The sequence below is a fragment of the Rhinoderma darwinii genome, chromosome 7 (genome assembly GCF_050947455.1).
Source record: "Rhinoderma darwinii isolate aRhiDar2 chromosome 7, aRhiDar2.hap1, whole genome shotgun sequence".
NCBI classification, from domain to species: domain Eukaryota; kingdom Metazoa; phylum Chordata; class Amphibia; order Anura; family Rhinodermatidae; genus Rhinoderma; species Rhinoderma darwinii.
The window spans coordinates 49406668-49433957 of NC_134693.1; the positions used below are offsets into that span (position 1 = coordinate 49406668).

Below are 27290 nucleotides of genomic sequence, written 5' to 3' on the forward strand. Positions count from 1 at the left end.
TTATTTGAAAATGTGATTTCTTTATTAATTTTCGGCATAAGAACAAGCTTTCCTGGAAAACTCCTGTGTTTCCAAATAAATACCAGTAGGACAGTGAAGCATGAACATGGTGGACGAGGTTTATATTAAAGTGCCAGAGCACATATTATGGATGCACCAACAATCTGTAATTGAATAAAGCCAACTGCCCGGAGAGCTTGGTCCACAGGAGGAATAAACATACAGGCTGGTGGTTCTCAGGAGTGTGATCAGTGTATGTTGCCCGTATTGTCCTCTTTAATTTTTACATTAGGTTTTAGGTTATATATTAAAAGGAGTCGGTGCATCCCTGGTATACCGCTATATCACTAGTGAGAGTGGCACAGTAACAATGGGACAGACAGAAAGCGCAGTTTGTTGCCACATAGACCGGGTAGTTGCTACTGCAGTAAGTGGTGCAGATTGTTCACGGATGGTTTATGATGACAGATATGTTGAGCTGTCCTCCACATTTATCTGATCAAAACTAGAGGGTTCCACAGCAAACAGTCTAAGCATATCCAGTTCTAGGGGATGCATGCAGCCGCTTATCACCAGTGAATGAAGAGGACTTCCGAATTCAACAGTGCTGAGTTGTTGCAGAGTGCCCGCTGCTATATGTTGGTCAGTAGCCCCCACTCGTGCCAGTCCCACGCAGATTGTGTTCTCGGTTAGAGCTGGGGATATGGCAGAATTAAGGTCAGCATGCAGAGCATTTGGTACCAAATAAAACATTTACATTCGTAAGAAGTATATCATGACACATTCTTCAATCTAGCAACAGGTCACTAAATAAGAATATTTAACAGGAAGTTCACTTTAAAAAAGAAATTTACTGTAAGGCCTTGTTCACACGGCGTTAAAAATAAACCCGACGTATAAACGTGTCAAAAACGCTAGCGTTTTTGTAAAGTGCTTTTTAAAATGCAGGCGTTTTGACGCGTAATTAAGACTCCCATTCATTATGGGAATTAGGCGCGTTTTATGCGCCAAGAGTTGACCGGACGCTTTTTTTTTTACACTACGCTTTTTTAAACACACACGCGTATACAAAAAACGCGTCGTATGGACTACAATGCGTTTTCCCATTGATGTCAATGGAAAGCTTAATGCATGTGTTTTTGAAGCGTAAAACGCGTCAAATACACACCGTGTGAACAAGACCTTGAGTTTACAGCTCTGGAGACGTTTAGACTAAATTCCTAAGATTGTTTTAAATGAAGCATTCTCTATACCTGGTGCTTGTTTCCCTATTTTATTCAATGGGAAAAATAAATTTTAAAAAACAAAACATACATTCTTGTAATACTGCTTATGCTTTCCAATAGGAAGTTGGGACCAAAAAAAAACAAAAACAAAAAAAAAAAACCACACACACCATAAAAAAACAAAAACCTTGCATACATGTAGAATGTACATTAGTAGTAGAGTCCGGCACCTGCCATAAAGCTAAAATCATCCAATGTTTTTCCCCCATATCAGGTTAGCGACGAAGACAAACCAACCAAGTTACAGCGCTGGAATGAAGACGACGGCAGAAATATGGGGAGGTATGTGGTTAAAAAAAAACCATGACAGGTCCTCTTTAAGGCTAGGGCTTAACAAGTGACTTTTGGTTACTCAACAATTGCATGAAAATTGGGGGATACCACTACCATTGTGAGTATTCCGATATGGTAGGAATTATTGTCGTCACATGTGACATTGTCCCCCAGCAGGGAAACACGGAGGGTGCGGTAGACAAAATTTTGCCATGGAACCCAAAAAAGAAATGTGTGAGGGCAAAATTAGACAAAATAACATTTATTATAGACCGTCATGTGAATAATGTAGTCGGAATGCAGTAGAAAAGCCGGTGCTTGACACTTTTTACAGAATATTGAAGGACATCCTTCCAAATGGAGACGATCAGGGCAGACACGCAAGTTCCTCTGGGTGATGAAGAGGTTTATGAATGGTAATTTCTGCAGTATCGTCTCAGGTTGGAGGAAGCCCATCCTGGAGTGTCTGTCAGTCTTAAGGACCTGGGTGTGTCACAGACTTTATACAGGATGTGGCATTTCCACGCCAAAAGGATGTGAATCTAACATTAAATAATCTGTAACCCCCTCTGAGCCGGCTGGATCCAGGATTAAAAATAAAAAATTAAATCTTGTCTCTGCCCTAGAAGTAATATTGAAATAGACTACGTATGCCCAATGAATAGTCTTGCATAGAACAATGTAGATTATAGGTTTTATAACTTCTATATTTTTAAGTACTCAAACACAATTTTCGAATGTTTATTTCAATTATGTCACTCACATAATGAATCTACAGGGTGGGCCATTTATATGGATACACCTAAACAAAATGGGAATGGTTGGTGATATTAACTTCCTGTTTGTGGCACATTAGTATATGGGAGGGTGGAAACTTTTCAAGCTGGGTGTTGACCATGGTGGCCATTTTGAAGTCGGCAATTTTGTATCCAACTTTAGTTTTTTCAATGGTAAGAGGGTCATGTGACACATCAAACTTATCGAGAATTTCACAAGAAAAACAATGGTTGGTTTTAACGTTACTTTATTCTTTCATGAGTTATTTACAAGTTTCTGACCACTTATAAAATGTGTTCAAAGTGCTGCCCATTGTGTTGGATTGTCAATGCAACCCTCTTCTCCCACTCTTGACACACTGATAGCAACACCGCAGAAGAAATGCTAGCACAGGCTTCCATTATCCCTAACTTCAGTTGCTGCACATCTCGTATCTTCACAGCATAGACAATTGCCTTCAGATGACCCCAAAGATAAAAGTCTAAGGGGGTCAGATCGGGAGACCTAGGGGGCCATTCAACTGGCCAACGACGACCAATCCACTTTCCAGGAAACTGTTCATCTAGGAATGCTCGGACCTGACACCCATTATGTGGTGGTGCACCATCTTGCTGGAAAAACTCAGGGAACGTGCCAGCTTCAGTGCATAAAGAGGGAAACACATCATCATGTAGCAATTTCAGATATCCCGTGGCCTTGAGGTGACTTTTATCTTTGGGGTCATCTGAAGGCAATTGTCTATGCTGTGAAGATACGAGATGTGCAGCAACTGAAGTTAGGGATAATGGAAGCCTGTGCTAGCATTTCTTCTGCGGTGTTGCTATCAGCGTGTGAAGAGTGGGAGAAGAGGGTTGCATTGACAATCCAACACAATGGGCAGCACTTTGAACACATTTTATAAGTGGTCAGAAACTTGTAAATAACTCATGAAAGAATAAAGTAACGTTAAAACCAAGCACACCATTGTTTTTCTTGTGAAATTCTCGATAAGTCTGATGTGTCACATGACCCTCTTCCCATTGAAAAAACTAAAGTTGGATACAAAATGGCCGACTTCAAAATGGCCGCCATGGTCAACACCCAGCTTGAAAAGTTTCCCCCCTCCCATATACTAATGTGCCACAAACAGGAAGTTAATATCACGAACCATTCCCATTTTATTTAGGTGTATCCATATAAATGGCCCACCCTGTACTTCACATTTGCCAAACTGAAGCTCTAACATTATTGGTCAGTCTTTCTGGTTCCTAAGCAGGACACGGATGTAAAGATTTGGGCACTATCGCCAAACAGTCCATGTTTTTCAGAACACTCATCGGGAAAAGGGCACACATGAAAGGATATTTCCCATGGAAAATCCTTTGTATCTGGTGAAATATTGGCCATTTTGGGTCATAGTAAAAGATTATAGAATTTACCAAAGAGTGAACGAAAAGCTTTTGCCCAATGCAGATGTCCATCCGTTGGAAGGGCCATAAACCGTTGTAAAATCAGTTTTGACGTTATCAATAATGGTTACGCCTATGGCCGTCTCTACCTGACTGAATTTATCACCAGACTCTGCAAATTCCATGACGTGGTATCACACAATTATTATGGTGTAAATTCCTATTCATGGCAGGTAACAGATTATCTCTAATGCACAACACAATTTTTTTTTAGTGAACAGTCCTGGCATGGTAGGCGGCTGGACATCTAAATTCAAGGACAGATCAAGGAGTTAGGGGTGGCACTGTTAAGCACGCAACATATGCCAATTCACAATACCACCCGAGCGGATTGTCTTAGAGGAATCATGTGATCACAGCACATCCACATGGTGCCTGGCGATGTCATTAGTATATCACAGACGCGTCAAATTATAAAGGAGCATCTTATAGTCTGTCTGGTGGCAGATTCCCTTTTAGGGACAATTCACATGTGGCAGATTTGGTGCAAAAATTTCTGTGACTGAAAATCTGTTCAATGCAATCGATTGTGAGGTTTCTGCAGCAGACACACGCGTTTCTACAGCCCCTATTCAGATGAATGCGACTGTTGCAGAAACTTCGCCAACAAATCTGTCACATGTGAATATAGCCTAACACGCACCACAAAAGCAAATATAAAAGAGGCTTGTTTAAGGCACTCTTCGCACTAGTTTCCATCATGGCTTCCATTTCTGTAGGAGCGCATTATTACGGCCTTCAAAAAGCCACGGAAACCTGGTGGGGGAAAAAAAAAAATGGATGGAAGGGTGAACAGAATGGATGGAAGGGTGAACAGAATGGATGGAAGTGTGAACAGAATGGATGGAAGGGTGAACAGAATGGATGGAAGTGTGAACAGAATGGATGGAAGGGTGAACAGAATGGATGGAAGTGTGAACAGAATGGATGGAAGTGTGAACAGAATGGATGGAAGTGTGAATCTCTGTGCTGTCTGCCATGGCCTCCCTGGAAAGCGTTCCTTGATTTTGTTATGCCGCAATAAAAAAAGAAACATTTTACCACTTGGGTGAGTGCCGCATCTTCTATTTCTCTCTGCTTTGGTTTGAAGTGTGAACAGAACATTAGGATAACGACTGATTATAAGAAGATCATAACAGATCCATTATGGATCCTGTAATAACGGATGCCAGTATGAACAGAGCATTAACCAGGCAACCCCTTCTCAAAAAACCCTGCAAAACATTCTTAAATAAATGACAGCACTACTCAGCAGATATATCTATATATTTTACAGATCATAATATTGCAGCAATACTCGTCATACTCACCTAGCTCCTCTCCCAGCTCCCTTCTGTTTTGTACAATTTGCAAAAGTTGCTCTACAGCTTGATTCACAGTCATGTAACGCGGAGGCTCGAAAACCTTTTTTCCTCTGTAAGAGAAAAAAAACAAACAAATAATCCCTAAGCCTTTTTGCATAGTTCTTATATGAAATTACGCACAAACTACATGCCTTCTAATAAATGCATATTTTGTATATATAGTGTAGTATAGAGTAGTGATCATAATGATATAGTATAATAATTCAATTGTAAATGATAAAGTACAACCGTAGAGGAGATATTCTGATCATTATCGAACCCACAATCATTGTGATATCTGTATGCCTTGTGACTACAGAGGACCAGGTTCTACAATATGTGATAAGTGTATGGCCAACTTTAGAAGCTGGAGAGCCGCATTTGTTTCTATCTTCGTTCTTATAAACGTCCTATGCAACGGCGTTTCATTGCTGCTGGGATCACAACGAATAGAACTCTATTCACATATGAACCACATTGTCTACAGTCATGAACATAACCAGATGAGGACGGCAACTATACTCAACTTATAATAGCTTTTACAATGGTGTTGCACTGAACAATCTGCCATTTACGGACATGAAGGATAGATACATTCTGCTATTCTCAGATTGTCCAGTAGAGGTCAGTACAGACCTAGGTAGGATTTAAAGCTACCGCACTGATTTGGTGGGCTACCGTCAGGCACCGCTGTATAAATATATACACTCACTTCATAAGGTTCTCTATGGATTGTTCCTTCACCTTTATATCTGCAGAAAAACATAGAAATCTGTTACCAAACACCTTGTAAAGGAAGCATACAACAAACAAAATAAAAAGATAATACTGTACAATATTAGGAACTGCATAGACTTCTTAAAAACGTTGCAGGGGCAGGCATCTCGAATAGAGACCTAAAGGGGGAGTCTAATTTAGAAATTACATTTTTCAAAATACCCCATTACGAAATTTTGAGTTCATAAAAGGGGGATTCTTTTGGCCAGAGTAGAGACTCTACAAAGCGTGTAATGCTTTGTTGCTCCTATGGTGGCACTGCAGGGAAACTAAACACTTACCGTCAGGTTCCCCCACAGATCACAGCTGATCGTTGTGAAGCCCAGTGGTGGGACACTTGACGATAAGCTTATTGTCAAGGCACCCTTCTAATAAGTAGGGATTGTCAAAAGTAGACAAAAATTTTTTATTTGGTTAAAGAAAGCTTAATTTAAAACATGAATGCAGACAAAGTGCCGGCATGTGTAATAGATAAAACTCTCACTACTTACTTGACTGTTGTACCGACTGGAGAAGTTATCATTTTTAGACAGCAGAAACTAGAAGATAATTTTGTGTATTCCCTTAGATGCCCTGTCAAACTGGCTTAAAGGTCTAGTTCACACAGGGTGCCAATGTGATGTTTTACCCATGTAATTACATTAAAAAAAAGGCCTGATGTTCTACGTGAGAATTTACGGACTGCCATTACTACACACAACTGTAGTAGCATTTTTTTTGCAATATGCCCTATCCCTGGAACTTTTTGCCAATTACCGTCAATGGGGAAAAGAAGCAACCGCAAACTCATGTGCGGTTTTTAACGTGGTACTTATGGTTTTCACAAGTAAACCGTTCTAGGAGCACACCACTATTAAACCAAAAACTGAAGGACTATTTAAGCTATAACTTGCAGATCTCATCCACATTGCCATAATCCAAGAGCAAACCCAGCCTCTAGAAAATTATAGGGAGAGATCAACCTCAAAATGATTTTGTACTATATATATTACCTAGTAAGCAGAGGGTGTGCATTCCACTCAGGCGGTTCCTCCTGATTTTGTCATAAAAGCTCTCCGGCTTCCACGAGTCAGTCCAGAAGACAATGGAGACGGTCTCCGCAAAATTGTAAAGCTGCAATAAAGAATCGATCAGAAAGTGAGAGACTTACTGCTTCATATTTACGCTCGACCTCTTAACTGTAATAGTGGTTGTGATCAAGAATAATATCGTCTTTTGCTATGGGTGAAATCCATTTCCATGCATATGAAAAGGTTAAAGGGGTTCTATAATTTCATACATAGGGCTAAAATACCAGAGCTTGGGTAGTGCTCATCGTTCGTAACATGCACGGCGAAGTTCAGAGAGGTTGGGATTGGTCAGTTACATGACTCTCGTCCATAAAGGTTCTCTCTATAGGCAACATAAGTAGGATAGAATTATAAAAAGCAACTAACTCACAATGGTAGAGGTACCTGCAGGGAATTGCTTTCCTCGATTACCAGACTCATTGCTCATAAAGGGAGATATTTGGGGAATAGCTATACAATAGCAACTGCTAATAATGAATAGGGGCTATTAGCCGGTTTACAGCGTAGCCCCTCATGGTAACACGGCGACCCCCCCTTTTTTCCTCCTGTTTTCCTTCAGTTCCTTTTATGGTCATTAATTAAAGATCATTTGGTTTAACCCTCTTTTTCCCCTATTTTTATTTGGTACTTACCTGTATGAGGTCAAGTTCAGGTCAGTGGTGCCCCACCCACTTGGTCTTGGCACGCACAGGTTCTGGAAAATTCCTATGTGGCGGGAAAATCTGGTGTTTTCATTGGTTCCCTTTGGTAAAAAGGCGGGAATTTTGAATATATATATTCCAAGGCTTTGGAGTGGTCTGCTGCCCGTCCGAGTTGGATGAAGAAGAGGAACATCATCGGCCCGCTCCCCTCCCTTTTATTGTCGCGGTATCTTGTTAGTGGGGGGTTAGTCGCCCAGTTTATGGGTGGACAAGGTCATGAATTATTGGTATAATATTTATTGGTTTTTAATATTTATTAAAATATTTGTTATTTATTACAAGTTTAATATTTATTTATTCTATTTATTATGTAACCCCTTAATAAATACCGCGGCCATTTTATTCCATCTGCATTGTCTCTTGGTCTTTATTTATTAAATACAATTTTAGTATGTGTGTTTGGAAGGTTGGGTGGCGCTTGTGTTACCATGTAATTTTATTATAAGTGATTGACACCGACCTCAACGGACTACATCCAAAATGTTATAACTGCCATTTAAAGATTCTCCTAGACATGTTATTTGAGCTGGGTGACAGATGGGCGACTGAAATGTTGTCTGGCTGTACCTCTGGATGATGCCATCGCAAATATACATATTCTATTCTTCCCGCCATTTGAGGGGGAAGATATTTAGCTGGTGCTATTAGCACCGTCTGCTTTAACGACAACCTTCAGATGTCCATTTTTTGAAGTGCATCTGTCTAGTGACAGCTGCCCTTTAATGCCATTGCTAGAAGACCATTACGATGTTCTTTTGAAACGAGTGCCTGTGATAAGTAAATGAAAGTAGTTCTGAGTTTTGTAGTCGATATGCCAAGTTTCTTCTGACAAGATATTCGGTAAATGTAAAGACGTCTGCTCCTGTATTTGTATGAACACAGAAGTCTTTGACGTAGCCGCCTTCCTCAAGAACCAACAGAAGCTCCAGGCATCAGTGTGCTGACCTCTGTGTGGACATATGGCCATTTTAACCTTAGAGTGACCGCAAATCTGGAGCACGTCCCTCCCAACAAGTGTATTTTTAGGACTATAAAACACCATTAAAAACCAGAAAGTAACATATTTTAAAGGATTGTTAAAGACAAGAACACACTATTGGATAGTAAGCGACAACAATCACAGCGCAGAGACAGACAGCTACATGCAGAACAGCTGCTTCCTGCCCATGGCACAAGAGAGGAACATGTCCGAGAAATAGGTGACAGGGTAGAGAGAAACCGCATGAATTACAGAAGTACGAGCAGAAAATCTGGAGGAAAATGGATAGGCTGCAGTCTAAATGTGAGCAGAAGAGAGGGCCTGGGATCGTAGAGCGTTTATCATAGATCTGTCATATGTAACTTATAAAAGTAGTTCTATATTTTCAGAAATTTTTTAAAGGGCTAATAAATAATAGCACATTTCTGTGGCATGAACATTATACCCAGGTGGTATTCTCAGGTACCACTGCTGCAACAAGAGCATTAAAGACTATGTACACATTTGCAAGCATTTTTTTTATTTTTTAAATTAAAGTATTTAATGTTTTCATGCAACTTTTAAATTGACTTCTACTTTTCAAGATACTGCTTCTATGTATCCTGTATACTTAGAAGCTGTATTGTTCTGTCTGAGCCGTGTCCGTCAGTTCAGCTGAAATGACGGCTCGGCTGAAGGCTGGTCCTGCACGTCTCCGACACACAGGACCCCGCGAATGACGATCACACCTAAGTTTATAATATATACTTATTAAAAGCAATAAACTTACAATATAAATGGCAAAAAAGCAAAGTACTGGATGTCTGCTGCTTTAGTCAGAATCCAGGCTGCCATAATAAAACTTGAAACGGTGATGCAAGAAGATGAGAAGGAGGAACTTAAATATGTGGTGCCCTGCTTAATTTTGAGGTGCTACAGTGTCTCCACAACAGAGTTGCTCAAAACGCTACCATAAAAGTCAGCCACCATGTCCTCATAACAGTGTCAATCACATCGCCCCATTATAGTTTTACACATATTGCCCCTAACAGAGTCAGTCTGCAACAATAGAAGAGGGAGGAGGCATGGCTTGAAAGAAACTGTATAGCCCTTAGCCCTGCGCTCTGTACCCCCTAGGGTATGGGTACAATACACCGGATCCACTACCTCTCCATGCTGTTCAGACAGTTTTAGACTCCTCCAATTTAGGCATCAGAAAATATGAGTAGACAAGAAATAATGGAGCTTCAAGTTAAAAATATAAAAAAAAATAAATAAAAATTTGAGGGAAAAGTGGAGAATAAAGAATGATTGTAAGCTTTCCGTGTATTTAGAGAGGATAAGGGGGAGACATTGGCCCACATTTACTAAAACGGTCGTATCTTACACCAGCCTAAGTAAAGGATATAGTTGGAGTGGTTTAGTTCAAATTTGTTAAAAGGCGCACACGTGTTAAGGAATTTGGCGCATTTTTGTCCGACAGTCGGAAAATAATATCGTAATTTGCGCCATTTTCAACAATTTTCTTGATAAATGCAGCCTAAACTACGTTGCCTTGGAGACCACGCACACTTTCTTGACACATTCCAAATTCGGCAAGTTGTTAGGAAAAATGCTAATTTCACCGCACATTTGTCACACATCACCGCTTGCGAAACCGGTCATAAACTGCATAAAAAATGTGGGTAAAATGAGGTGAACGTCCTCTTAAAACTGGAAGTAAATATCACCTGCATACATAAACTGTGACTGGCTTGTATAGTAAAAGAACTATGATCTATTTCACTCATGTTTTATGTCTGTCTTGGCCAGCGCCTCGGAGAATCTACGGTATACTGTCTCTCTATCAACAGGAAACACATTTCAATTCCAGGGGACACTTGCATGTAAGCTAATAACATGTAGCCTGCAGCGCTCACGAAGCTATAAAAGGACTGTTTACCAGATGCTCGCCGCTATCCCGCTGCTCTTTTCTTAGTCCTGAGCTGCGGGCTTAGCACAGCTTCTTCCCCTCACTGCTTATACTTGAAGCCTAATTTATGGTCATTTTTTTGGTGCTTCTTTTTGTCCTCCTACCCGTTGAGAATGGCACCAAATCTGTTTAAAGTGTAAAACTACATAAGAATTATTTACTACCGCCACAACATATTTCCATTTTACAGAGCATGTACAGCAGTCATCTGATCTGGAAACAATCTCATTTTACAGCCGGAGGCTGAAAAATAGTGAAGACCGAACACTTTTTATAGCTGGGAGTTTGTTTCAATGGCATTCAGTCTAGGTAACCCAAGGTAACAGTATAAATCACTTGCTTGCCCTTATAGGTCGCTATAATGTATCACTGTGGGTAAAGAATATCAGACTGGAGTCCAGGCTATTAGGTCCACATGGATTGCCTATATAGGCAGTAAAACCTCAGTTGTGAGTAGTCCTTGAAAATAGTAAGGTATTAAAGAAACACAAAGGGCGAAGTTACTAAACGATTTACACCACTTTAGTAGAGAAGAAACGTCACCATGTTTGTGCAAAAATGTGCAACTTTTCCAAAGTGGCGAGAGGAGTGAAAAGTCACAATTTTTTGTGGGCCTGGCCAGTTGGTCCGATACATTTACTATAATTTATGACAGATATTGGCATAAATTATAGCTCAAATATATGCCTGCTCGTAGATTAACATTTTTTGGCACATGGACAGCAAAAGGGGTTCGCCTTTTAATAAATTTGCCACATTTCACTGCAGATGTAGTTTAGTTTAAGAATGGCGGATAAAACGCCAGTTTTTGTAAATTCCCCTCAAAATATATTAGAAAGTTGCAGAAATTTCTATTACATTACATTACAATATGAAAACCTTAAGCCAGCCATACACATGAAATAGCTGTCCGCAGGCGGTTATTTCACCCGGCACCATAAATGTGCACACTTGGCGGAGCGTGCATGTTTACTTCAATAGAGTGTGCAGAATAAGCCGATGCATAACCTCCTGGCAGCAGCTTGCAGGGGTTTTCCAGTGGGAAGAAATGGATGGCCTATTTTCAGGATAGGCCATCAATATGCGATTGGTGGGGGATCAGTCTCTTGGCACAACCACCAATCAGCTGTTTTGAAGGGGTCGTGGTGAACATGCAAGGGCCGCTTTTTCCTGTCGACGTTCTGTATTGTGAAACGCTGACACACTTGTAGAGGCGGTTCACAGTATTACAGCCTTCTCCCATTCACTGTGAACCGCTGTTACAAGTGTTTCAAAGTACGGTGCAATAAAGGGGAGCGCCGTGGCCCCTTCACAACAGCTGATCGGCAGGGGTGTGAAGAGTCGGATTATGATTGCCTATCCTAAAGATAAGCCATCAATTTATTTTCACTGGAAAACCCCTTTAACACCTTGCAGAAACAATGCTGGGGGCATGTTGAAATCCAACATGCCAAATATTTTTTTTTCGAGAGGTCCCCATACACATAAGATCATTGCCCAAGCCTACCAAAATCGGGTGCGAACATCTTTTATGTCCAGATTTCTAGAAGAAAGAACCTTGCACAGACTTAAGTCTACCACAGTGTAACTTAGTACCTGTAAATCCAATTCCAAGTAGGGCTGGGAGATAAATCAAATTAATTCGCACTTTAGGCGTCATGCACACGACTGCAGTTTTGTGGCTGTATACTATCAGCAATTGTGGACAGTATGGAATGCATGCTTTCTTATAGTCAAATGCACACGACTATGGTTTCCACGGTCCGTGCATTGCCCCTGAGCCCGGACCGCAAAAACAAAAAAAAAGCAAATGTCATTATGTGGTCCGCATTTGCGGTCCGGGCTCATTGAAATTAACGCACATATTGTGTGTGCACGGTCCGTGCTTGCGGACGGCCTGTGGATGATAATCCGCGGCCCGTCCGTGCCATAATTACAAGCTGTACACACTGCTACAGCCATGTGAGGGAGGCCTGAGGCCTCGGATGATTCTGTTTTTTAACAGAATCGTTGAATCGATTCTCTAGTGGCGCCGTGCTGCAGGAGGAAGCTCGCCCTCTGCCTAGTCCACCCTGTCTGAGAGGCTGCGCCCTGTTATGTCCCTGCTTCCCCACGAAACTGCTGTTCTGTACTGAACAAAATGATGCAGTAAGGAGCAGCAGTTCCATGGGGAAGCAGGGACTCCTAGTATAGTGCCACACCACCCTGTAGATAGCACCACCAACCCCCTGTAGATAGCACCACCAACCCCCTGTAGATAGCACCACTGTGGCTCCCCCTAGGAGCGGAATCCCTGGCCAGAGTGTTTCCGACACCCTGGCCGGGGATTCCGCTCCTAGAGGGTGTCCTATATATGGACAGTGACGTCAGGGGCTCCCTCTTTGAGTGGAATCCCCTGCCAAAGCGTCACAACCTCTGGCCGAGGATTCCACTCCAGGAGGAGCCCCTGTCGTCACGGTCCATATATGGACACCGACTTTAGGGGCTCCTTCTAGAAGCAGAGCATCGAAATATCTCTGGCCGAGGACTCCTGTCATGGGAAAGCCGTTGACGTCAGTCCATATATGGACAGGGACGTCAGGGGCTCTTCCTGGAGCGGAATCCCTGGCTAGACGTGTGCCAACGCTTTGGACGGGGATAGCACTCCTAGAGGGAGCTTCAGTGGCGCTATCTACATGGGGTGTGGCACTATCTACAGTGGGCACTGTGGCACTTTGTGGGAACTATCTACAGTGGGCACCGTGGCACTATATTCAGGGACATTGCGGCCGTATCTACGTTCGTAATGTTTTCAGTGGGTTGGGACAAAAAAAACCTGACAAATGAATGACAAAAGGCCATTAAAAACGGACAGACGGACTGGAAATGGATGAAAATTTGGAGACACACTGATGCAAAACGGCCATGAAAAATTGACAGTTGATCAGTTTTCAATGGGCATTTTTTTCCATTGTTGAGTGAATGTAGCCTGATGCCAGGAGTCCCGTTCACATGTACCGTGGTCGGGCTGGGAAATTTGGCTGACAAACAGACCGTTTTTTACGGTCGTCTGAAACCGGCCTGAATGTAATTTATTTAAAACATCATCGTTGGGCCGGTTCTGCACAGGGTCCTGCTCCCACTTCAGACTCTATAATGGTATCTTTCCCCAAAGTGCTCGCTCGACGCTATCTGCCTGGCCCTGCTGCAATTTACACTGCTCTTGTCTGCAATGTCGGAGATTGGCTGAGACCGGTTTCCTCTTGGGGAACCACAGAAGTTAGAATCAATTAGATATACATTTTTCCAATTGTATTTCTGATTAAAAAAAAAAAGTATTTGCATAGGTTAAAAGTTGTGAAGTTACGTACAATTACTATAGCAATATATGTTAAAAAAGTTATTTATATAAAGAAATTAATTAAAATGACCCCATGGTATTTATTTTTTTTCAGTTTATTGAACAGCAATAATAAAAAAAAGAAAAAACAAAAAACAAAAAAAAGAGGAAGATTAAAAAATAAAAAATCGCCCAAAGGGTTGAAAAACAAAAATCTAGATTTTATTTTTTTGGCAAAAATCGCCCAGCCGTAATACAAGGTAAAAGAATTGAAACGTGCATGCTCACCTGAAGACCGCAGCAGCCAACAGAACTCAGTATAGATGCATTGTGAATGACACGGTGCTGGATTCCTGCCTTGGCAGCTCTCAGTACCAGGTCGCTGTGTGTTGTAGCCCTGCACAGAAATACATGAAAAATATAGAACAGCACATGATAAAAATACCAAAATAGTTTATATAATTATATACGTACAGCTACAATTCCAGAAAGGTGTACAAAGTTGAAATGATGTTCCAAGAAGTCTATCCCTGTCCATACGCCCCATTAGAGAACACGGACATCATAGAGGGAGGTCTTTCACTTAGCCTGAGCGGAGAGCCAATAAGATTGAGTGGCTATCACGTTGGTGCACTTGGGCTTGGCCTTGTATTACGTTTGCCCATTCATTAGAATAGGCACAACATAATACCATTTGTATATCCGGCAGCAAATTCCCCTGGTGATATCTGCGGATGACCGGAGGTTTCATGAGCCAGATCAGATGATCACTGGGAACCATTTAGAAAACGGTTGTCTTTTTGAGATAACGCTCTTAAAAGATGCTTGCAAGGGTTGTCCAGGATTTAATTAAACATGGTTGCTCTCTTCCAAAAACAGCGCCACACCTGTCTATCTATTGTGTCAGGTATTGCAGCTCAGATTCATTGTATGAGGCTGAGCTGTAATACCACACACAGCCTGTGGACAGGAGTGGCACGGTTTCTGAAAGAAGACATGTTTTTTAAATCCTGGACAACCCCACAATCCTTAAAAGGGGTTTTATGGGATTAGGTATGCAAAAAAGTCTTCTATTTTTTTCCCTCCTCAGAAACAGCACCAGTTTTGAAGAAAGGACGTGACTGGTATTAGAGCTCGGCCTTATTCAAGTGGGCTGCAATACCTTTAATCTCGTACAACCCCTCAAAAGTCAAAGTGGAGTTCATACTAAAGAAGCGGTCAATGCTAGGTACACCGAGTCCCTGCGGGTCAGTGTCCTGGACTTCCAGGGTGGCATGTGATGGTGCATTCCGCAACTTTTGTGGATTCCCACTAAATCTATGAAGAAAAAAAATAAAAACCTCTGTGAGACTTTTATTTAGAAGTTGAGCTCACGGAAGTACAATATGGGGCCATAAACTCTATGGGCGACATGTTAGGAATCCATACCCTTAGGATTGGCAATAAGGTCATCTGCATCAGTTCTCATTCCCATAGTTCACTGAGGCTACGGACTTAAATATCCGTGACTTCTATGTTGGCCAACGAAAGAGCGGGACACAGATGGCTAAAAGATTATGCAAATCTGTAGTGGTCACCAAATTTTATACCTGAATTTCTATTTTAACTTTATGAGATGTATTCTTTATTTATACAATAAACTCCATACTGAGGAACCTCCCTATTTTTTCCAGCAGCAGAACGCCTATCCTCTTATATGCCGCACCGCTTGTGTTTTTTTCAGTAGGAAACATTTTTATAAAATAACACAGCAAAACAAACGATAAATAAAATGAAAATATATTTCCAATAAACTGGCTGATATCTTTGGTGCATTTATAACCCTGCTGAACGTCCCCTGTGTGAGGACCTGCCGCAGGATTTCCTTATCCTGTTCTGCAATAGATTAAAATCCCTTTCAGCTGATCTTTTTGATTTTGCATCGTTTCTCCCAAGTGAAATGCCCTTTGACCTCTCCAGATACCTCTAAAGATCAGCCGGCCGCCTGTTCTCCAGTGACAAATGAATCACTCATTAAAAAAATATTCTAATAGGCAAATAAGGATTTTAAAATGGAAAACATAGAAATAAAACCATAAACAAGTCTAAAACGAAGAGAATGCGGATGAGCGTATTTTAACCATTGCAGAAATGACAGATCCTAAAAGAGGTTTTCTATTAAGATAGATTATTATTACAACTCATCAAAAAGGAATCCAAGTATGGCCAAGGTGAGACCATCTGCGGACTACGAAGGGACTACCATGTGAATCATTAATCACTGCGGACACAGCTGGGACTGGCAGAAATGCTCGTTTTATCTATGGAGGCCATCTCCTTATTCTGTACCGTCAGATAACAAGAATTCTAAATAGCATTGCCCATTGGGAGAACTTGCCATCACAATTCATTAGGTGACTGATCATTCAACGTCCAAATATAAATTGCTGAAATATATTGCAGGCTCATAGATTGTAATCATGGAGTCATGAGCAGTAGTGAATCTGTAATTTAAAGGGAACTTGGCGGAAATTTTATTACGCACTCTACGCCAGATTTCTGGAGTAGAAAAGTGGGTATTTATTTTACACTGCCTATGCCACTTTTCTGAAAAGTCAGTGGGGCTTAGCAAAAGGGGCATGGCCTGTAGCGCCCGACAAATTTTATAGATGTGATGCTATTAACTGGCGTGAATTATAGAGGAAATCTACGGTACCTTGTAGCTGGTGTAGGTTTCCCTTTCAGGCACACAGATGGTCAGAGATGCACCTCATAACAGGAGGCGTGCGACTCGCAATAAATAAGGTGCAACTTACTCTTGCGATCTTTATATTAAGACAGGGGTTTGGAATGCCAGTCTTAATAAATCTCCCGCTCTGTGCTTACACGTGTGCTATATTCAGGAAGAACACTATAAGCACCGAGTTCCGGATACCCTTGGGCTCCATGCACAAGTGTGTATTCAGCCCTCGGCTGTATCCAGCACCAACAGGTCCTGTATAACACAGTGGATCAACACCAGCAGATGACATGGCCCCCAAATCATCACTGACTGTGGAAACTTCACACCGGACCGCAAGCAACTTGGATTGATGTCTCTCCACTCTTCCTCCAGACTCTGGGACCGAGATTTCCAAATGAAATGCAAAATTTACTTTCATCTGAAAACAGGACTTTGGGCCACTGAGCAGCAGTGTTGGTCCACTGTGTTATATCAAGTCCAGAGTCAGTGCAGCGTCTAGCAAGAAATTCTAGAGCACCTCATGCTTCCCTCTGCTGACAAGCTTTATGGAGATGCTGATTTCACTTTCCAGCAGGATCTGGCACCTGCCCACACTGCCAAAAGTACCAATACCTGGTGTAATAATCACAGTGTCACTGCGCTTGATTGGCCAGCAGACTCGCCTGACCTAAACCCTATAGAGAATCTATAGGGTACTGTCAAGAGGGAGATGAGACACCAGACCCAACAATGCAGACGAGCTGAAGGCCGCTATCATACAACCTGGGCTTCCATAACACCTCAGCAGTGCCACAGGCTGATCGCCTCCATGCCACGTCGCATTGATAACACCTCAGCAGTGCCACAGGCTGATCGCCTCCATGCCACGCCGCATTGAAAACACCTCAGCAGTGCCACAGGCTGATTGCCTCCATGCCATGCCACATTGATAACACCTCAGCAGTGCCACAGGCTGATCGCCTCCATGCCACGCCGCATTGATAACACCTCAGCAGTGCCACAGGCTGATCGCCTCCATGCCACGCCGCATTGAAAACACCTCAGCAGTGCCACAGGCTGATCGCCTCCATGCCACGCCGCATAGATGCAGTAATTCATGCAGAGTCGGAGCCCCGACCAAGTATTGAGTGCATATACTGTACATACTTTTCAGTAGGCCTACATTTCAGTATTAAAAATAATTTTTTAAATTGGGCTTATATAATATTCTCATTTTCTGAGACACTAAATTTTGGGTTTTCATTAACGTTTACCATAATCATCAACATTAAAAGACAAAAATGCTGGAAATAGATCACTCTGTGTAATGTTTTTTAATTGAACTACTGAAATTAACACTTTGGTGATATTCTAATTCATTGAGAAGGACCACACACACACACAACTGTGCAAAAGTTTCAGGCAGTTGTGGACAAATGCTGCAAAGTAAGAAATTTTTCAAAAACAGAAGTGTAAGGGCTCGTCCACACACTCCGGAATTGGCGCGTTTTTTTTCCGGCAGGAAAAAACGCAGCGGAATACAGTAGCAGCATAGTGGATAAGATTTAACAAATCTCATCCACATGCTGCGTAAAATTTCAGAGCCAAAATTGACCTGCTGTGCGTAGTTTACGGACTGCAGCATGTCAATTCCTGCCACGGAAAGTGTGCAGAATTGCGGCGTTTTTCATAGGAGATGTCATCATCTCCTAACATTGGGAAAAACGCAGCAATTTACACACATTTTCTGCCACAAAAAACACAGGAAATGGTGCGTTTTTGCCGCAGCGGAAAGCCTTTGATTTTCTGCAGTAATTCCATTGTGTGTGGACAACCCCTTAAAGAGGCTCTGTCACCAGATTTTGCAACCACTATCTGCTATTGCAGAAGATAGACGCTGCAATGTAGATTACAGTAACGTTTTTATTTTTAAAAAACGAGCATTTTTGGCCAAGTTATGACCATTTTTGTATTTATGCAAATGAGGCTTGCAAAAGTCCAAGTGGGTGTGTTTAAAAGTAAAAGTCCAAGTGGGCGTGTATTATGTGCGTACATCAGGGCGTTTTTACTACTTTTACTAGCTGGGCGTTCTGACGAGAAGTATCATCCACTTTTCTTCAGAACGCCCAGCTTCTGGCAGTGCACAGACACACAGCGTGTTCTCGAGAGATCACGCTGTGACGTCACTCACTTCCTGCCCCAGGTCCTGCATCGTGTCGGCCACATCGGCACCAGAGGCTATAGTTGATTCTGCAGCAGCATCAGCGTTTGCAGGTAAGTAGCTACATCGACTTACCTGCAAACGCTGATGCTGCTGCAGAATCAACTGTAGCCTCTGGTGCCGATGTGTCCTCGCTCGTCCGACACGATGCAGGACCTGTGAGTGACGTCACAGCGTGATCTCTCGAGAACACGCTGTGTGTCTGCACTGCCAGAAGCTGGGCGTTCTGAAGAGAAGTGGATGATACTTCTCGTCAGAACGCCCAGCTAGTAAAAACGCCCCGATGTACGCACATAATACACGCCCACTTGGACTTTTACTTTAAACACGCCCACTTGGACTTTTGCAAGCCTCATTTGCATAAATACAAAAATGGTCATAACTTGGCCAAAAATGCTCGTTTTTAAAAAATAAAAACGTTACTGTAATCTACATTGCAGCGCCGATCTGCTGCAATAGCAGATAGGGGTTGCAAAATCTGGTGACAGAGCCTCTTTAAGTTGTTTTTTTTTATCACTTAACAAAATACAAAAAGTGAATGAACACAAGAAAAATCCCCAAACTTACAAGGAACCTCCACCATGCTTCAGTTACCTGCAGACACTCATTATTGTACCGCTCTCCAGCCCTTCAGTGAACAATCTGCCCTCTGTTACAGCCAAATATTTCACATTTTGACTTTCGACCTGCTGCCATTCTTCTGCACCCCAGTTCCTATGTTTTCATGCATAGTTGAGTCGCTTGGCCTGGTTTCCACGTTGAAGGTATGGCTTTTTGGCCACAATTCTTCCATGAAGACCACTTATGCCCAGACTTCGCCGAACAGTAGATGGGTGTACCTGGGTCCCACTGGTTTCTCACAGTTCTGAGCTGATGGCACTGCTGGACATCTTCCGATTTCGAAGGGAAGTAAGCATGGTGTGTCTTATCTGCTGCACTAAGTTTCCTTAGCTGACCACTGTGTTTATGGTCCTCATCGTTGCCCTTTTCTTTGTGCTTCTTCAAAAGAGCTTGAACAGCACATCTTGAAACCTCAGATCTTTGCCTGGGAGAGACCTTGCTGATGCAGTAGAACTACATTGTGACTTTTTGCTGTGTTCAGTCTTGCCATGGTGGACCTGTGACATGAAACGGTCTTTCACAACCTCACCTTTGTAGCAGAGTTTGGCTGTTCCTCATCCAATCTGTGGTTAAGCCTCCTACACAGCAGTTCCTGTTACAGTTAATGAATGTGTTTCAACCTACATATGAAAATGATGACCACTATCACCTGTTTGGTATAATTGGTTAATCATACACCTGACTATAATCCTACAAAATCCATGATTTTGTGCAAGTATACGTAGAAGAATTGATACTTCTTTTAAAGCAAAGGGTGGTCATACCAAATATTGATTTGATATAGATATTTCTTCCGTTCATGCACTTTGTATTTTGTTAACAAAAAAAAAAAAAACCTACTAACACTTCTAACTTCTATTTTTTTTATATTCATGTGCGCACTCCATACATGCTGTTACAGGCTACTCAATATTTGAATGAAAGTCACAATGCAGAGGATATCGTGACACATTTTTATCAAATGTAAGGGTTGTGCCGATGTGAAGAGAATATCCCCTAAAAACATCAGGAACCCTCCAGAGACAGATAACAATCCTTCTAAAACTACAGCTAGCAAGGTGGTAAAATCCCCCCATGTATCTCTAGAGGAGACGCAGCTTCAGATACTATTATATATCTGGACACAGCAGATTTCGAAGATTAACACCCTCTGGCTCCATCTGGTTATAAATAATGACATTTTTGGGGCATGGTGCTGAATTATTGGACAGAATTCGCTGCTAATGATGTAAGCAAGCTCAATTGCAAGCTACATTAATGGAGGTCAGCAACATCTGTCAATTATTACTGATGTGATGAACTATCCAGCTTAAAAAAAAATAATTATCCCTCCCAATGAAGCTAAGAAGCAGGGCTAGGTGTAAGGTCCTTGCACTAGTTTTAGCTGCACTTGTTTCTAAAATAAAATACGAAATTCTACCAAAAAAGGAAAAGTAAAAAGATATAGTAAAAGCAGAAGTTAGGGCAATAACCCCTAAGGCCTCATGCACACTTCCGTTGGCCATGTTATGGCCGTTAATGACAGATCAGTAAAACACGGACCGCACACGGATGGCATCCGTGCGCAGTCCGTTGTTTCAGACAAAATCAATGAAAAGGCCCGAGACTGTTCCGTCAAACACAGATAGGAGTAGAACCTGTCCTATTTTTGACGGAACGGCCACACGGTTTCGTTAAAAAACCTGAAGCGTGCATGGCCCCATTGAAATGAATGTGTGAGGGTGCCATCAGTAAAAAAACAGATAGCACCCCGAAGAAAAAACTGAAGTAGGCATGAGGCCTTAGGGTGCAAACAAAGGGAGGAGACAACTGATGGATTGCCAAGAATGGCCGGGGGCCTAATAAAAGGGGCTGCCATCAGTCTCTAATAGGCCCTATATAAGGGTATGTTCAGACGTGGCGGATTTGAGGTGTGGACTACACATTGCAAATCTGCAGCAATTTACAGTACAATACAGGTGGACAGGGTTTTTAAACCGCAGCAGAGCATGCTTCAGATTTCCAAGTCCACATCATGCTCAGCCGGTTGTGAAGAAGCAGCGGATTTTAACCATTTCAAACGCAGATTTTGCCACAGATCCATTGCGGATTTGCCGCAAATTTGTTGCAAAATCCGCAGCAGAAAATGTCCCCGTCTGATCGTAAGATGCGCCCTTCATAAATTAGGCGTAACTTACCTCAGAGAGGTTTATATTAAGACTGGCCTATAAAACACCCCATAGGATTGCATATGTGAATTTGCTGCGTGGCTCTGGCTTTCGACTGTCCTCTTTGTTCATGGTAGAAATATTCACAAAACCAGGTTCTGCCTGAATGATGAACAGATTTTACTAGAGGAGTTTTAAATTATTGCTTCATCTGAAGAGTTTACTCTTACCCAAATGGATCACCAACCACCAAAAAAGCCACGTCACTAATAGAAGCATCTCGTAGAATTTCATCAGCTTCTTGTTCCACGGTCTCCCGGTCAGCAAGGATCAGCTCCCGGCCATAGAATTCCTCCTGCACCAGTAAAGCAGATCCATTTTGTTAGTATTATTATTGCGTGTTGTCATTCTACTCAACCCTCTCCTGGAATAAACAAAACTTGGCCATACGTTAGATAAAGTTGGCGAATATAATCGATTAATCCCCGATTAACAAGCACATTTAGGGCAGCCGACTACATTAATCCTTATGGAGGAAAAGGGGGGTGAGCGCATGATGCTAATCGTAAAACATAAAACAGAATAACATTGGCTGGTAAAAAGACGGCCGCGAAAAAGAAGTGCAGGACTCTTCTTGGGACGTTTTTGGAGCCGTTTTCCATTGACTCTATTGAAAAAAGCTCCAAAAACGACCATAAAAAATGCAGCGAAAATCGCGAGTGGCATAAAAAACGTCTGAAAATTAGGAGCCGTTTTCTCTTGAAAACAGCTCCGTATTTTGAGAAGTTTTTGACTCTGCGTGTGAACATACCCTTACACAGCTCCGTACTGCACAACGCCATGACACACCTATCGGCTGCGCACAGCATTACAGCTTCGTCCATTCACTGATCGGAAATCGTTTCCCAGCATTTCTAATCTCTCAGGAAAATAAAAGCTTTCAGGTCCTTTTGGAGGTGCTGTTTACACACTACAAACACAATGATAGAAATCATTTTCAAACAAAGTTTTTTAAGAAAAATTTGGGAGCGGGAACGATGAGAGTTTTTAATATTTTTTTTTTTTTAATACCATAGACGTAAAAATGATTGGTAATGCTTGTAAAATTGTTCCGATAATTGCAATACCAGCTTAATCTTACTTTTCCACATTTAGACCCCATGCACACGACCGTAAAATCGTCCGTAATTACGGACCTATTAATTTCTATGGTCGACGGACACCTTCCCGTATATTAACGGGAAGGTGCCCGTGCCGTAGAAACCTGCCGTAAAAAATAGAACATGTCTTATTTTATTCATTTTATGGACCGTGCTCCCATACTTTGTAATGGGAGCACGGCCCGCAAATGTGGACGGCTGTCCGCGGCCGTGATTACGGGCACGGTCGTGTGCATGGGGCCTTAGGCTGGATTCACATGGTGTGTTTTTAGCATGTATTTTTTGGTTTTGGTTGATGAACTTCCATTGAGAGGCATGGGAGCTTATCCATCGAAACAAAAACATATACTAAAAAAAAACGCAAAAAAACGCACCATGTGAACCCAACCTTAAGAGTATAATTATATATAGACTACATTATTCCATACAAAGGTATACAGTATAAAAACTTATACTGTGCAGCATTATTATTATTTTTTACAGTGAGTTCCTATGGGCATTGTATCTAATATATGCCTATACAGTAGGACACGTCAGAGGTATACGTCATGAAATTCTCCTGACGTATACCTCCGACGTAGGGTTTTAAAGTAAAGTGAACAGTAACGTGGAGTCCGGACTGTTTAGCTCCCAGAGGATTCACAGAGGAAATCTCAGCTGTAGTAGGTATTTTAGGTCTACACAATGTTCAGCCTTTTGATGTAAATATTTTCATTCACTGACAGCAAACAGATCTTGAAAATGCAGAAGAATTAAAACAAACTGTATATTAAAAAGTTGCAGAACCTTTCATTATACAAGGATTTAAGGGGATTTCCGAGCATGCATATTATGTGGTCACTATCTAGGCTCTCCTCCACACTAAGGCCTCATGCACACGACCGTAGCTATGTGCTCGGCCGTGATTTTCGGGTCGGCCGGCAGCGGACTGTCAGCCACAAGCCACCCGGAAATCGCGGGCCATGCACATGGCCGCAGCCATTATTTTCAATAAGCCCGGACCGCAGAAGACGGCCGTAATAAGACATGTCCGTTCTTTCTGCGGTGCGGGCTCCCGGCCATGCATGGACCGTAAAAACTACGGTCGTGTGCATGGCCCCATAGAAATGATTGGGGCCGCAATTCTCCCGTGGATTTTCGGGGGAATTGCGGCCGCAAAAACACGTTCGGGTGCATGAGGCCTAAGGCCCCATGCACATGACTGTAAAAAACTGACCCATTCACTTCCATTGATCGCGGACACCTTTCCATATCGCTACGGATAAGTGTCCGTTCCGCAGAACTGTGCCGGGAATTATGGAGCATGTCCATTCTTGGTCCGCAACTGTGCCACGGACTCTTCCATAGAAGTCTATGGTGGAAGCCAAAATTGCGGATGGCTTCAGCAGAAACAGGTACGTTGCTGATGATTTGCTGATGACTATAAAGCAATACGGAACCGTATTTACGGTCAGTATTTGCGGATACGGTCGTGTGCATGGGGCCTCACTCTTTACCTTGCAAATTAAGATGTGCCCTGTTTCTCAGCTCTCACCAAGTGTCACGTGACCTCTGACGTCACGTTTCTTTCAGTCTCTAGTGAGATGATGTACACGGATCACATGAGCTAGGACCCGATAGTCTTAGCCCAGTATACCTCACGTCACTAGTAAGGAGGCGTGGACTTTCACAGCAGCGGGATGTACATGCGCGGTCCCCGCTGCACTCCCTATGGAGCAGGATGTCGGGCGGTGACAAGCGGGAACTAGGAGATACACCGGAACTACAGGGAGGAGCCTAATGCACGCTGCTCAGAGTGTAAAAGGGAGCGGAAGTTAAAAACATCCCCAAAGCATGTCGATAAACGACGCGCGACGGGAACGGGAGTCACGGTAAGTAACAGGTTATATGGTCATTAAGTTGCCTACAGTTGGGGAAATTGGTTTATATAGCTTTTTTTTTTTTTTTAATTTGGGGTGGGGGAGGAGTCTCTTAAAATCTCGAAAAAGAATTATTAATAGAAAACTGGAAAACCTTTAGGGTATGTTCACACGATGAGAGGCATTTACGTGTGAAAAGACAGACTGTTAACAGCTGCCTCGTTTCACACGTAAATGCTCCTCCTCGCATTTTGCGAGCCGTCTGTGACGCTCGTAAATCTTGAGCTGTGCTTCATTGAGTTCAATGAAGAACAGCTCAAATTATGTGGCAAAGAAGTGTCCTGCATATAATGTATATAAGTGCCCTGCACTTCTTTGCAGAGGCAGTCCATTTACGCGTTGTCGTTTGACAGCTGTCAAACGACGACGCGTAAATTACAGGTCGTCTGCACAGTACGTCGGCAAACCCATTCTAATGAATGGGCAGATGTTTGCCGACGTATTGGAGCCCTATTTTCAGACGTAAACGAGGCGTATTATGCCTTAGGGCTTTATTCACATGGCTGTATTATGTCTGTGTAGGAGCCATGGATTATAGCGTCAGAAATGTGATGTGGCTGGGAAGATGTGCAAAAAATGGGATGCGGGAAGACACCCCCTTTTTTTGGGGGAAATGTTATGCTGCTTTGTCATGGTGGGATGCAATCTGTTTTTGCAGATAAATATACAGCCCACACCTGTAAAACACCCCATGTGAATAAAGCCTATTCAGACAGGTGTACAAACTCTAAAAAATACTGGGCACAGGCAAGACTGAACAATGGGCACATGCAACACCACAAGACGTCTGTGAGGATAAAATGGCAGTCGCACGGAACGGTTAGGGTATGTTAACACGGGCTATTTTCAGCCGTTTTTCGGGACGTAAACGCCCTGAAAAACAGCTAAAAATGCCGGGGGCTGAACGCCTCCAAATATCTGCCCATTGATTTCACACGGGGCATGTTTTACGAGACCATTTTTAAAAAGGGCCGCGTAAAAAAACAGCTCCAAAAACAGCCGTAAAAAACGCTGCAAAAAACGGCTGAAAATCAGAGGCTGTTTTCCCTTGAAAGTGTGTGAACATAGCCTTATACCTTATAAACACTGACGTATTTCTCGTCCAGGTGCTGTTAGTTTTAACAACATACAGCACACTGGACCATGCAATTTAATGGGGCTATACAAACATCCGTTTTTTCTTTACGGAGCGTGTGTCTGTTGCGAGAAACTCACAGCATCTCCTAGTCCGGTCCGTTTTTACAGCCCAGACTCGCCCTTAAAAATCTATGGGTGATTGAAAAGAAACGGACACCACACTAACGACATCCGTTTTTCACACATCAGTTGCTAAAGAAATTAAGAAAAAAGGAAAAGTGAAAACTGGAAGTGTTTGCTGAGGAGAAACACGTACGAGAAAAATGGATGACACACTTATAGGGGTTTTTCCATGAGGGACATTTATGACAGGATATATCATAAATGTCAGATAGATGCGGGTCCCACACCTATCCCTAGAACGGGGCCCCATAAACCCCGTTCTGGCTTTTTGTGCTCACGCTGCCTCCCGGCCACTTACTAATTAGTCATATGAATGAAAAAGTCGTTTTTTTTGCAGATGCGAATTGGACTCGCTCGTGTGAATAAGGCCTTAGAAATTGGAACACACCTTGTTATAAATAAGTTGCAAGAGCAAAGACTGTTCTATCAGAAAGACGGTACACACCTAGGACCACTCTGCATGTGTGCCACCTGAACCATGCCAACCCCACCTCCCCACATGACCTAATATCCACCAAGATGGCAGAGGCATGATGATACATTTTGCAGCATGTAACCTAGCAACAATGACAGTTCTCAGCATCCACATTGCTACACATTCCCCCCTGTGTGCAGATCTAATCATTGACATACAGTAATATATAAACACACACACACACACACAACCTGCTTATACACTGCCAGTTACTGTAATGGTCGCATTCAATGATCTGATGAAGTATTCAAATTAATGTAAAAAAAAACGAATCAGATTTACAGTCATAGGTTAGCGCTAAGCCCATACCAAAGCCTCTTTCCCCACGGTCAGTATAGATGTGTATGCTTCCAGATAGACCCGGGAACAGCTCTTGATAACCTCCAGGCCCCTCACTGTCACATCCTTAGCATCCCCCAGACCCAAGCCAATCAAGTACAACATGGTCCGACCTCACACAGGGCAGTCAGCAGTCTCCTGGATGTCAGATCTGATGGATCTACTTATATGTTATATGACAGTTTCCATCCAGGCACGCTGACAGCTATAGCACCGCCGCGGAATACGGCTGTCGTAAGCAGCATCCTTTGACCTCCGGTGTTGTCAAGTCGTCCATGATAAGTAGTGGCAGCGGCATTCTTAGCTTTGAGGTCGCCGCCATCTCTAACTATCGGAAGCTAAGACTGTATGGGAGAGAACGCAGCGGCCATGTTTAGTGAGGGCAGAGGTTTATGCACTTCGCTTCTTTTACCGTATGACCGGTAGAGACGAAAGACTAATGTCCGCTGAGGTAAAATATGCATTTTTTTTTGTCATTAATTAAAATGAAGCTTTTTGAAAAAAAACAAAACAAAAAAAAAAC

General features: G+C 42.4%; 2 protein-coding genes across 4 annotated transcripts in view; one reads left to right on the top strand and one right to left on the bottom strand.

Annotated features, from left to right (window-relative positions):
- Positions 1 to 27062, bottom strand: DPH5 (diphthamide biosynthesis 5). Its single transcript, XM_075833355.1, has 7 exons — positions 26738 to 27062; positions 21845 to 21969; positions 14213 to 14321; positions 6897 to 7017; positions 5840 to 5879; positions 5095 to 5198; positions 1 to 695 (listed from the first exon to the last, which is right to left on the bottom strand). The coding sequence occupies exons 1-7, from the start codon at positions 26870 to 26872 to the stop codon at positions 457 to 459; spliced, it is 873 nt and encodes a 290-aa protein (XP_075689470.1). The 5' UTR covers positions 26873 to 27062; the 3' UTR covers positions 1 to 456.
- Positions 26851 to 27290, top strand: part of LOC142657867 (glyoxal reductase-like) — a 141699-nt gene continuing 141259 nt past the window's right edge. For 2 of the 3 annotated variants that reach the window (XM_075833352.1, XM_075833354.1), the window contains exon 1: positions 26851 to 27218. In XM_075833352.1, coding sequence (XP_075689467.1) covers positions 27183 to 27218 — 36 coding nt within the window. In that variant the 5' untranslated portion in view covers positions 26851 to 27182. The remainder of the gene's footprint in view (positions 27219 to 27290) is intronic. The other variant, XM_075833353.1, reaches the window with a different exon arrangement.

What these genes read in the sequence shown, in the direction of transcription:
- DPH5 (XM_075833355.1), bottom strand. Translation starts at nt 26,872, where the DNA reads ATGTTGTACTTGATTGGCTTGGGTCTGGGGGATGCTAAGGATGTGACA. An exon ending in TTGGCTGCTGCGGTCTTCAG is followed by an intron (nt 7,018 to 14,212) that starts GTGAGCATGCAC and finishes TCTTTATTGCAG; the next exon opens with CTTTACAATTTTGCGGAGAC. An exon ending in TCCATAGAGAACCTTATGAA is followed by an intron (nt 5,199 to 5,839) that starts GTGAGTGTATAT and finishes TTTCTCTTACAG; the next exon opens with AGGAAAAAAGGTTTTCGAGC.